The following is a 13,392-nucleotide window of genomic DNA, read 5'->3' on the forward strand; positions in this document are numbered from 1 at the left end:
AAGTTGGTGATTGAAATTTCGTAAATAGCTCTCGCCTCAAAGAGAACCGCATTTGTTTCAGTGACTGCCACCCCAACTGGCGTGTCATATCAGTGATACTCTCACCAACCCTATTGCGAGATAACACGAAACGAGCTGCCCTTCTTTGCACTTTTTTGATGTCCTCCGTCAATCCTACCCGTTAAGGATCCCATAGCCGGCCGTTGTGGCCGAGCGGTTCTAGGCTCTTCAGTCTGGAACCGCGCGCCCGCTACAGTCGCAGGTTCGAATCCTGCCTCGAGCATGAATGTGTGTGATGTCCTTAGGTTAGTTAGCTTTAAGTAGTTCTAAGTTCAAGGGGACTAATGACCTCAGCTGTTAAGTCCTATAGTGCTCAGAGCCATTTGAACCACCCAAGGATCCCATACAGCGCAGCAATATTCCAGCAGAGGACGGACAAGTGTAATGTAGGCTGTCTCTTTAGTCTGTTTGTCGCATCTTCTAAGTATTCTGGCAAAAAAGCGCACTCTTTGTTTCGCCTTCCCCACAATATTATCTATGTGGTCTTTCCAATTTAAGTTGCTCGTAATTATAATTCCTAGGTATTTAGTCGAATTGACAGCCCCTAGATTTGTGCGATTTATCGTATACCCTAAATTTATCGGATTTCTTTTAGTACCCAAGCGGATGACCTCGCACTTTTCTTTGTTAAGTGCCAATTGCCACTTTTCGCACCATATATATATTCTCTCTAGATCATTTTGTATTTGGAATTGATCGTCTGATGATTTTACTAGACAGTAAATTACAGCGTCATCTGCAAACAATCCAATGGGGCTTCTTAGATTATCACCTAGTTCATTTATGTAAATCAAGAACAGCTGAGGGCCTATGACTCTACATTGCGGAACGCCAGATATCACTTCCCTTATAAGCGATGATTTACGGTCTATCACTACGAACTGTGGCGTCTCTGAGGGGAAATCACGAATCCAGTCACACAAATGAGAAGATACTTCATACGCACGCAATTTCATTAATAGTCGCTTGTGTGAAACGGTATCAAAAGCCTTCCGGAAATCTAGGAATTTGGAATTGATCTGAGGTCCCTTGTCGACAGCACTCATTACTTCACGGGAATAAAGAGGTAGCTGTGTTGCTCGAGAACGATATTTTCTGAATCCTTGTTGGTTATGTATCAGTAAGTCATTTTCTTCAAGGTGATTCATAATGTTCGAGTAGAGTATATGCTCCGAAATCCTACAGCCAATTGAGGTCAGTGATAAGGGTCTGTAATTCAATGGGTTAATCCTATTTCCTTTCTTCAATATTGGTGTGACCTGTACTACTTTCCAGTCTTTAGGAACAGACATATCGCGAAGTGAGCGGTTGTATATGATTGCTAACAAAGGTGCTATTGTGTCTGCGTACTCTGAAAGGAACCTGATTGGTATACCATCTGGACCGGAAGACTTAGTTTTCTTAAGTGATTTGAGTCGTTTCGCAACACGTAAGATATCTAATTTTATGTCACTCATGCTAACAGCTGTTCTGGTTTCCAATTCTGGAATATTTACTTCGTCTTCTTTCGTGAAGGAATTAAGGAAAACTGTATTTAGTAACTCCGCTTTAGTGGCACCATCATCGGAAACATTTCCACCGCTATCGCGCAGTGACAGTATTCACTGTTTTTTGCATCTGGTGTACTTCACATATGCCAGAATCTCTTTGGGTTTTCTACTATTTTTTGGGCCAATATTTCATTGTGGAAACTATGAAAAGCATCTCGTATTGAAGTCCGCACTAAATTTCGAGCTTCTATGAAACTTAACCAGTCTTGGGGATTTTGCGTTCCTTTGAATTTTGCATGCTTTTTAGTTGTTTCTGCAGCAGTTTTCTGACGTGTTTTGTGTACCATGGTGGATCAGTCCCCTCTTTTATTAACTTATGCAGTATGAATCTATCTATTGCTGTCGATTCAGTATCTTTGAATTTGAGCCATTATCTGGTCTACACTTACATAATTGGCTTAGAATTAATTCCTGGCATTACTTCTTACCACGGGCAATACAGTGGCCGACGGCCTTCCTTAACAACCGTCAGCAGCGACGTTTACGTTGAGTTGTAAGTGCTAATGAACAACACTGCTTGAAACCATCTACATCTAACATCTACATCCATACTCCGCAAGCCACCTGACGGCGGAGGGTACCCCGACTACCTCTATTCCAGTCTCGTATTGTTCGTGGGAGGTACTAGGAACGTATCCGTTGGGGCAGTGCGGCGAAATTTGGCATTAATGGGCAATCGCAACAGCTGACCGACGTGAGTGCTTTTGCTAAAAGTATGACATCGCCTACGGCGCCTCTTCTGGGCTCGTGACCATATCGATTGCAACGTAGAAAGCTGTAACACCGTAGCTTGTTCAGATGTGTCCCAGTTTCAGTTGGTATGAGCTGATGGTAGGGTTCGAGTCCGTTGCAGACCCCGCGAAGCCATGGATTCGTCAACAATGCGCTGTGCAAGGCGGTGGTGGCACCTTAATGGTGTGGGCTGTGTTTGCATGGAATGGACTGGGTTGTCTGGTTCAAGTGAACCGATCGTTGACTCGAAATGGTTGTGTTCTGCCACTTGGAGACCATTTGCAGCCATTTCAAACAACGATGGAATTTTTATGGACGACAATGCGGCATGTCACCGGACCACAACTGAACAACAACACAACTGAATCGCGAACGCGATTGGTTTGAAGAACATTCTGGTCGGTGATAGGGCCACTGCTGTTTCTTATTTATATAAATGATATGCCTTCCAGTATTACAGGTGATTCAAAAATATTTCTGTTTGCTGATGACACCAGCTTGGTAGTGAAGGATCTTGTGTGTAATACTGAAACATTATCAAATAATGTAGTTCATGAAATAAGTTCGTGGCTTGTGGAAAATAATTTGATGCTAAATCACAGTAAGACTCAGTTTTTACAGTTTCTAACTCACAATTCAACAAGAACTGATATTTTAATCAGACAGAATTGGCATATTATAAGCGAGACGGAACAGTTCAAGTTCCTAGGCGTTCGGATAGATAGTAAGCTGTTGTGGAAAGCCCATGCTCAGGATCTTGTTCAGAAACTAAATGCCGCTTTATTTACCATTAGAACAGTATCTGAAATAAGTGACATTTCAACACGAAAAGTAGTCTACTTCGCATATTTTCATACGCTTATGTCATATGGTATTATTTTTTGGGGTAATTCTTCTGATTCAAAAAGGATATTTTTGGCTCAAAAACGGGCTGTTCGAGCTATGTATGGTGTAAGTTCGAAAACCTCTTGTCGACCCCTATTCAATAGTCTGGGAATTTTGACATTGCCCGCACAGTATATATTTTCTTTCGTGTCGTTTTTTGTTAGCAATATTAGCTTATTTCCAAGAGTTAGCAGCTTTCACTCAGTTAATACCAGGCAGAAATCAAATCTGCATGTGGAATGCACTTCCTTGACTCTTGTGCAGAAAGGAGTGCAGTATTCTGCTGCATCCATTTTCAATAAGCTACCACAAGAACTCAAAAATCTTAGCAGTAGCCCAAACACTTTTAAGTCTAAACGAAAGAGTTTCCTCATGGCTCACTCCTTCTATTCTGTCGAAGAGCTCCTGGAAGAGCTAAAAAATGAAGCAAATTCCAGTGTTACATTCTTGATTTTTTTTATTTTAGCTAAAGACTTGTCGCCTGAATATGTTTCTTATATTTCATTTTATCTGTTTGTACAATCTACAACTGAATATGTTTCTTATATTTCATTTTATCTGTCTCTACAATCGTGTTATAATTTCATGTATTGACTCGTTCCATGACCATGGAGACTTCTCCTTAATGTGGTCCCACGGAACAATAGATAAATAAATAAAAAATAAATAAAAAACAATTCGAGGGAATAATTTGGCCATCAAGACTGCCCGACATCAATCCCATCGAATGTTTATGGGACATAATCAAGAGGTCCGTTCCTGCACAACATGGACGGCTATATCAGCGACAAGGCTCAGTATTTCTGTAGAGGACTTCCGACTATTTATTGAGTCCCTGCGACATCGAATTGTTGCACTACGCCGGTAATAGTAGGTTTGACACGATATTAGGAGGTATCCCATGGTTATTGTCACCTCAGTGTATGCCAGCCAGCGCGGGTATACATTCACCACCATATAGGTTGGGGGTTAGTGTTGCATTGGAATGGAAACTTCTTGATCTCCCCTTATAATTTAATAAGTGCAGAGTCGTGGGGATTTCGAACGTAAGACAGCAATAGATAAGAGGAATCACCTTGTGCCTAACATATTTCTAACTGACGGATCTTTTTGTTGAAAGCGTGTTACGGCTAATACTTCCAGATCCAGTTCTTACCATATCGATACTTCGGAACAGGTGGTTCAAAAGATGAGCGGGACAAGAACCTAAAAGCTAGAAAATAAGTACGTAGATTTGTCGACCATTCGACAGCTATGAACAAAGTTGGTATACTGGTAACACCTGATGCGCGTCGGTCCATTGCTGAACTGTCACGTCTCATGTTTCATTCACAGCTGATGTGAAGTCATTGCTATAACAGAATTCTATTCCCGACAGTGACATATTTAAAGCTTGTATTAAGTAGCGTAAGTGATTACCAGGATTAAGCAGTTTATTATAAATGAAAGTCATTATAAATGACTCAAGCGACCATATATTTACTGTAGCTATATTATTTGGCATAGTATCATAGGGTTTTGCACACAAATAAGAAAAACTCTAAATGTTTTCAAGTCGATAATTAAGTTCTACCCACGTCCGGCGCAGCTTTGCCCTATCAATCTGTTCATAAGCACTTTGATGCGAACTTGTAGTTCTGATAGGTTTATTGGTACAGGATGTGCAATTGTGGTGTCACCGCAGACAACACACTTGCTAGGTGGTAGCCTTTAAATCGGCCTCGTTCCGGTAGTATACGTCGGACCCGCTTGTCCCCACAATCAGTGATTGCAGACCGAGCGCCGCCACACGGCAGGTCTAGAGAGACTTCCTAGCACTCGCCCAGTTGTACAGCCGACTTTGCTAGCGATGGTTCACTGACTTCTACGCTCTCATTTGCCGAGACTATAGTTAGCATAGCCTTCAGCTACTTTATTGGCTACGACTTAGCAAGGCGCCACGATCAGTTTCTATTGATATTGTAAATCATGTACCGTCAAGAGCGACGTTCGTCATTAATGGATTAAAGTTAAGTATTCCACCAGCTACGTCCGTTTTTCTCAATTCTAATTCCCTTGTCATGTTCCAGACCTCACGCCAGCCTGCTTGAGCTAAAACGCGTGCATTTCGGCCTCCTTTAGGAACACGGTTGGCTCTCCTGCCAACCACAACAGTAAACACTACAGATTTCACGTGACCCCATATAAAAACTCGCATGGGGTTGCAACTGGCCGGAAATTGAAAGTGTCTGACTTTATCACCCGCAGTCAGTACTTGTAGAAGTTGCAAGTGGAGAGCCTTCTGCTTCACTCGTTTTGCTAAAATCTCACAACTTGCTCTGTTCGTCTACTTCTTCGAGCTGCGTGCGAAACTCGTCCAAAGCGGTCAAGCTTTTTTCACTCGGTGCAGATCGACCCATTCATTTCTCCTTGTAGAAATACCCTGATGCTTTGACCTTCTCGTACCATTACCTGATTTTGATGGCCGGTGGTGGATCTTTGCTGAACTCAGTTTTAAAGGGTCGTTGTACTGTGCATTTCTAGCACCACATAACATGCTTCCTCGGCGCCTGTCGCCATCTTGCTTGACTGCTCATAACTGCTCTTTCGTGGCAGAAATCTGAAAGACGGCTGCGATAATACAGAACTTTTTGAGTTTATCTCCATGAGTGTTCAGTTTTTAGCCAATATTTCAATTAATTTAGATCCAGTGGATGTATGAAATAGCTTCATTAATTTGTAATATCCTTGTTATTGATCCGTTCTCTTTACTGTTTTCTGTAGTTCAGTTGACTCCAAGTTGTTTCAGAACTGCATACGTAGAACTGAAACGACTAGTTAACACTGTAAAGCGTTCAATAGGAGGAGAGAGTTACAAAAATATGAATGGCCGCCATTTTGCACAGCCTTTTTAAATAGACGCATCGGCATTGTGGGAGGACGTAGAGAGGAGAAATAACTTTGTGTTGCTACAGGACACTTTGGCTTGTGAATCAGAGAGACACTTTGTCCGGAAACACAGGACAATAATCTTCGTTTGGGGGTCCTGAGAAAACGACGACATGTGCAGATCTATATAGCGGCCGTTCCAGCAATCGGCAGCGGATGTGTTGCAGTCTGCAACAAATCACGGTACTCGCAAGACTCCAGACTGTTCAGTGCAGCATATAGTGAGAACTTGCTACTTGAGCGAGCAAAATATGAGAATTACAGAAACTGAAAGGGGTGTTCTTATAACCGATTCTGTTCCGCGAATTTTGTGCTTTTATCGAGGTGACTGGACCCGATCAGCGATGTTATTTGCATGCGTTGTTTTCTACTCTTCTGGCGAATTCAAGCAATCACTTTCGTTCGCTGTGGATATGTCGTCCCGTTCGTAAATCAGCTTTACCCCGTTCACATAAAGCACCCTTTATCCCACTCACATAAGCTATCCGATCTTTCCCAGGACATTCAAGTGTCAGACTGTCAGTTTTCTTATTGTCTGCATGTCTTGAAATGGATCATCTCCTGTAATAATTTCTTATTCGACCATATGTTAGCAGGGAATTTTATACTAAACAGCAATTGATGAGGGCCGATGTTTCATTTCATAGATGAACACATTGTCTGATACTCTTGTGAGAAGCAACACACATGTCTCAAGTTTACTAGAGGCACTCCTGTCCTAGTAGTTATCTGTTTAGCGAAACTTTTTATTAAATGTATATGAGAATATCGGGAGTGATCAACCAGTCGATCTGAAACGAACCATTCTGACATCCATAGAGGTATGGCAAAAGCTGTTATATCCTCGAAAGCTGTATAGAGAAGTACTGTTCTGTTCATCAAAGGTTGCGAGATTAAAATGGAAATAAAATATATTTTACTAAAAGTAAAATATTTTTTCCTTGGCCTTCCTCACATCTTTAACTTATGAGCGCATCTGTGAAAAGTCCTTAATAGCAGGTATATCAAACATTAAACGATTAAATATGAAGAAACATATGCGCAATAAAGAACAAATTTCTGCGTTTTTCATTTGTTTATCTTTTACTATACTTGTTTGAATCTTTTTAATACTTATGGAACTTAAAATCGTGAGACAGTTTGATGTAGCTTCATTCAAATTGTTTGTAAACTATTTACTGTATTTTCAATCAGATACCTGTTGTTTAAATTACTTGCCAGTCGTATACCTTCTGATGAATGAAGCGAGAACGTCGACGGCCATTGTATACACATTTGAAAGTCAGCTTCGTTGGACATTGTGTACAGAACTAAAAGTCAGCTGCCTCCCGCCTTTTCTTTCTCACTACAGACAACTGCACGAAACGTACAAAAGTGCAAACTCGATGGGAATTAACCGCCATGGAGTGGAAATATAGTACTAACAGGCGTACCAATGGAACTCACGGCTACACAATGGGATAAGTTGAAACACTGTTTGGAGAACAGCGTTGTGGCAGTAATAATACAAAAGCGGAAGCAACGCTGCCGTGCATCGGCCGTCCGCAGAAATTTAACCAGAAGAGGGTAAGATTCTGATAGCTGCATTTTTGATCTAACCTATTGTGTGAGCTTTAGGACGTGTAATGTCCCAAGAATAAAATTTCGTGGCATATGCAAAAACTTTATTGTACCTTAAAATATTTATTGTTACAAACTGATCTTTATTGTTTAGGTAATTACTCTGACACCTGAAAATTAAAAATTTTCACCAGCAATTATAAATGAGATCCTTTTATACTATTGGTATAAATAAGGTTGCAACATTTTGACTGTTTGTATAAAATAGGATTTTTTAAGTTACAGTTTTGTGCCATAAAATATATTTAATGTCACAAATTAAATTCAATAACGATAGTCACAGTGTTACAGATGGCATACTGTAAAACGAAACACGTGTTAAGAGGGCTCATACGGTAAAACATTGAAACAGATAAAGGTACGCTACTGAAAAGTATTAATTGAAACTAACTACAACACCATATGAAACCAAATTTCACTGTATCTTTAACAACGCTGACATAATAAAACAGTGACACAGGTAAAGGTAGACTATAGAACTGTATTAAATGCTCTAGGTATAAAACCATTTGAAACAAGATTTCATTACATCTCTACCTATATCTGTATATTTTTAGAGAAAAGTTATAGCGAAACTAGTTTCAGGCTAACAAGTAAACAAGATGGACCGACTTACCCATTCTTTAGACATCATCCAAACACAAGAAGAGATGCAGGACACAAAAACCACAACAATTTCAAATTCTCATAAACTACAATGTAACTCTTGGTGAAAAAAGTGTGTCTGCTCTTTCTGACATGTTTGAAAGAACAGACACCACTTAAATATAACTAAGGTGAGGACGGAAAATAATCTCTTGTGTTGATGCATACCAGGCTCCAACACTTACGGAAACAGGCGAAATGCCGCGAGCAGTGACGATAATTGGCAAGAGTCACTACATTGGTAGTGTGTGGATAAGTTGAGAATATGGGTCTGACAGGAGGCATGCAGTTGCTATAACCACTATGTCCAGATGGCGCAATGGTCAGCGCATCTGCCTAGTAAACAGGAGACTGCCGTTAGTATCCCGAGCCAAAACAAATTTACAACTTTCATGAAACTTCCTGGCAGATTAAAACTCTGTGCCGGACCGAGACTCGAACTTGGGATCTTTGCCTTTCGCGGGCAAGTGCTCTACCAGAAAGTTTCATATCAGCGCACACTCCGCTGCAGAGCGAAAATCTCATTCTGGTTCAGCTTTCATGTTTGATTTAAATTAATGCATACACTCAGCTTCTACGACTCAATCAAAAAAAAGTTTACTGATTACAGAAGTGGGTATGGCAAAATGGTTAAAATCACTTTTTACTGCCAGCGGTTCAATTAATAAACTGAATGGCTTAGCTTTCGTACGTTGAATGACTTTGTTTTCATGTTTCAGAAAATGTGGGTTAGCCTAGTAGTGTTACAAACAAATTTTATGTCATAATCCTTCTACCATTTGATTTTTTTAAAATATGGACTCCTATTATGTGTAAAGGAATGTTCTAAATTTATTTCACATAATACCACTAACTCTCCAAAAAAAAATTCGTTGCATTTTGAGTGTTGTTGGTCACAGTACTAACTAGCGGCATTCTCCCAAGGAATCAGTGATCGCAACTGCTGCACAGTGTGTTCCATTGTAGAACTAATAGGTGTACTCTGTAATATTATTAATATCTAACGAGTTATTTGTTTAAGCTCGATCTAACGTATTTGACTGTAATTTAGCAATCAATAAATATTTTAAAATATATGTTTAGTCTTAATTTTGACACTATAAAATCTTTATTCCTCTATATTTGATCTTTCTGGGACATTCTATAGATCAAAAATTAGCATTTTAGTTGTATTTGTTATATATTCTATTTTTACTTACGTGTATGTTATTTACATTATCAGTTGTTTCCCACATATATTTGTTTACACCCAAAATTAACAACACACTTCTTTCCTTCTGCAGCTGATCTTGTCGGCACGAAAGGTTAGAGAGAAAACCAGAACTAATATTTCCACTTTTTATTGCTTACTTAAACACTCATGTTATCCTCTGTAGTCTGCTTCGATCGTTTTAATCGGCTTCTTTTGTAGCTATGGACTAATTCCTTCAGTGTATGAATAAAAAATGGTACTCTACAAAAGGTAAAGTATTCCTGCAGTACTCTCGTTATCAAATTGTCATTGGAGATTATGTCTTATAGCTTCATACACAGTAATACCGCCAATATAGTTTTGTAAGTGGCGTAATGTAACAGAAATCGCAGTACCTAACGTTTCATTACAAATCAATAGTCTCTTAAAATTATCTGCTTAAAATAATGCCATTTCACCAATAATAAGATTTCATATTGTAATAATCTTTATATGAATTAACATTTTGCTTCTCGCTTTCAAAGTTGTGCGAGTATTATTCTACAGCTTTAGTAACTAGTCATAAGTTTTAAATAAAGGAGATAGTGATAATATCCCACGTATTTTCTAATTTATTCTTATTAGCTTACATAGCTCGTTCCAGCACTTCATTCGCAATGTAAATACTCTTTATTATTCTATAAATAGAAGCCAGTTATTTTTAAACTGTATTTCAGCAATTAATTTTATAATCTTCACATTAATTTCAAAAGTATTTTATCCTAATTAATATTTTATTATGTGAAGTAGATATTAATATTCCATTATGCTTTCAGTTGTAAGTTTAGCTATTGAATCATATTGAAACTATAGCTGGCTTTTTAACAGTGCAGCACACAGTGCGGTAGTTGTATGCATAGATCTTCACCACAGTACATATGACTGCAATGCTGTTTTTTTTTTTTTTTCAAAACGATTGGTTATGCTTGTGTGAAAGATTCCTAGTTTTATATCGTTAATCACCGGTTTACCCTATTTAACTACAGTGATAGTCCAAGCTGAATGTGATGCTATCACAATACATTCACTTTGTGCCTTATTGTTAAGTGTCAATTGAAGACATAAACTGCCTTGGTTGAAAGCTACACTGATGAGACAGGGTAACTGGCACCACTGCCTAATATCGTGTAGGACCCCACAAATACGCACAAGTGCCGCAACACGACGTGGCATGGACTCGACTAATGTCTAAAGTAGTGGTGGAGGGAACTTGCACCATGACTCCTGCAGCACCGTCCACAAGGTCGTAAGAGTACGAGGAGGCAGAGATCTCTTCTGAACAGCACGTTGCAAGGCTTCCAAGGTATGCTCAATAATGTTCATGTCTGGGGATTTAGTGGCCAGTGGGAGTGTTTAAATTCAGAAGAGTGTTCCTGGAGCCACTCTGTAGTAATACTGGACGTGTGGGGTATCGCATTGTCCTGCTGGAATTGCCCAACTCCGGTAGAATGCACAGTGGACATGAATGGATGCCGGTGATCAGACAGAATGCTTATGTACGTGTCACCTGTCAGAGTCGTATTTAAGCGTATCAGGAGTCCCATATCACTCCAGCTGCACACACCCCGCGTCATCACTGGCCTCCACCTCCTTGGGTACAACCACAGATCATAGGTGGTCAGCTAGACGAGCTACATCCTGGGACCCCCAGCCATTCCCTTCCTGTATAACAGTCCAGACGCCATTTCTCAGCAAGACAATGCATTGGCACATGTTACTGCACAAACACGTGTTTTCTTGTTGTTACAGGATGTCAGCCTTTTGTCCTGCCCTGCCACGTCGTCAGACGTGCCGCCAATTGAAAATAATTGGAATATGGTTAAACGATAGTTGCAATGCTATGACCCAATGCCAACCATCACAGATGATCTCTGAAGCCGCGTGAATGCAGCATGGATGGCTATACCACAGGAGCCCGCCGGGGTGGCCGAGCGGTTCTAAGAGCTTCAGTCTGGAACCGTGCGAGCGCTACGGTCGCAGGTTCGAATCCTGCCTTGGGCGTGGATGTGTGTGATGTCCTTAGGTTAGTTAGGTTTTAGTAGTTCTGAAAAAAAAATGGTTCAAATGGCTCTGAGCACTATTGGACTTAACATGGTGGTCATCAGTCCCCTAGAACTTAGAGCTACTTAAACCTAACTAACCTGAGGACGTCACACAACACCCAGCCATCACGAGGCAGAGAAAATCCCTGACCCCGCCGGGAATCGAACCCGGTAACCCGGGCGTGGGAAGAGAGAACGCTACCGCACGACCACGAGATGCGGGCAAGTAGTTCTGAGTTCTAGGGGACTGATGAGCTTAGATGTTAAGTCCCATAGTGCTCAGAGTAATTTGAACCAGTTTTTTACACCACAGGACGCCATTCGTCCCTTATACGTGTCGATGCCATCACGCATGGAACGAGTTATGAGGAATTATGGCAGACCCTGTACCTACTAGGCAACGGGACACGTGCTTAACCGAGGTGACTGAAATGCTAATCATTTCTACAGAACACACTAATGTACATGTCCTGCGAATATTAACGTCCTGTCTGTAGTCGTTCAAGGTGTTCTGTCTTTTCTGAAGTGTACATCTCACCTGTCAGAGTATCCATGGGCTAATGTCGATCGATGATTCCATCTCCAAGCATTCCGCACCATACATAAATAATCGTCATGACGTACCCCTCCACCTGTCAGAGTAACCACGGACTAATGTGGATCGATTTCATCTGCTAGGATTCCGCACCATACGTTAAAGGAAAATTACTTTTACTTTAAAGATCGGCATGACGTACCACCCCCCCCCCCCACCCCCCCAGAATTATAAATGGCCCAGTAAAGCATATTATGTTCACTGGATCATGATATGTGCAAATGGTCACCAGAAAACCTAACACTTTGAAAGGCGTGTAGGGTGTAATTATTCGAAGGAAGTATTCACCGTTTGTAATGGATCCCAGGCAGCTGCCGTGTGAATAACCATTTGCACTGGTGTCATCGAGTTCTATTCGATACACACGTGTAAAGCTGATACCAGTGACGGTAACAAGTGCTCGTAAGCTGACAAGAGAATCTTGGTGTATTCCATCGAAAACACTTCCATATCCCCATTTATTCCTGGTCTGTGTGTATTACCGCTGCACATTTTCAAACTAACCGTTTCTCGATGTCGTCGTTCATCACCTAAGAAAGTAGCGGCTGATGGGGCACTTCGAACAGGACATCACACAGCATAAGAAACAACGGTTGCTTCGCTAGCATCGTGTCGGCATTCACCAAGCATCAACAAATATCACTGATTGGATGTGGATGCCGAGTTGATTCCTTATCAATCAACATCCGTGGCAGCGCAGACATATTTAGCGACATTCTTCTTGTAGGGCAGTGTAAGGGTGTATTCTACAGTCTTACCTAACACGACTTCAGTCATTGAATTGCGGAAGATTGTCGTTTCTTGACACCTGCAAGTATCCACCTCGTTTGTAGGCCTTTTAGAAGGAACACTGCGTTGTGCATTCAGGAAAATAAATACCAGTAACCCCAAGCCCCATTTTTGTAAAGAATCGAACTGCGTGTCGTACAGTGATATAATCTTTTACATACCTCCAGTAGTATATGTAGATACTGTCCGTAAATGGGTAGGAAATAGAGTTATTCGTAAAGAACTAGGAAAAACACGTGATTCAGATTCCACCCTAAACTGTAAGTCCCTTTTTCCCCGGAAGGATTATTGGAATATGTTATGGTCCGTTAAGTC

General features: G+C 40.7%; 1 protein-coding gene across 1 annotated transcript in view; it reads left to right on the forward strand.

The window, feature by feature from the left end:
* The window catches only part of LOC126292321 (glutamate receptor ionotropic, kainate 2-like), a 1,291,187-nt gene that overhangs the window by 600,327 nt on the left and 677,468 nt on the right, over positions 1-13,392 (forward strand). The window contains exon 5 of the mRNA XM_049986255.1: positions 9,704-9,724. Coding sequence (XP_049842212.1) covers positions 9,704-9,724 — 21 coding nt within the window. The remainder of the gene's footprint in view (positions 1-9,703; positions 9,725-13,392) is intronic.

This window comes from Schistocerca gregaria, chromosome 1 (assembly GCF_023897955.1).
Source record: "Schistocerca gregaria isolate iqSchGreg1 chromosome 1, iqSchGreg1.2, whole genome shotgun sequence".
Taxonomy (NCBI): Eukaryota; Metazoa; Arthropoda; class Insecta; order Orthoptera; family Acrididae; genus Schistocerca; species Schistocerca gregaria.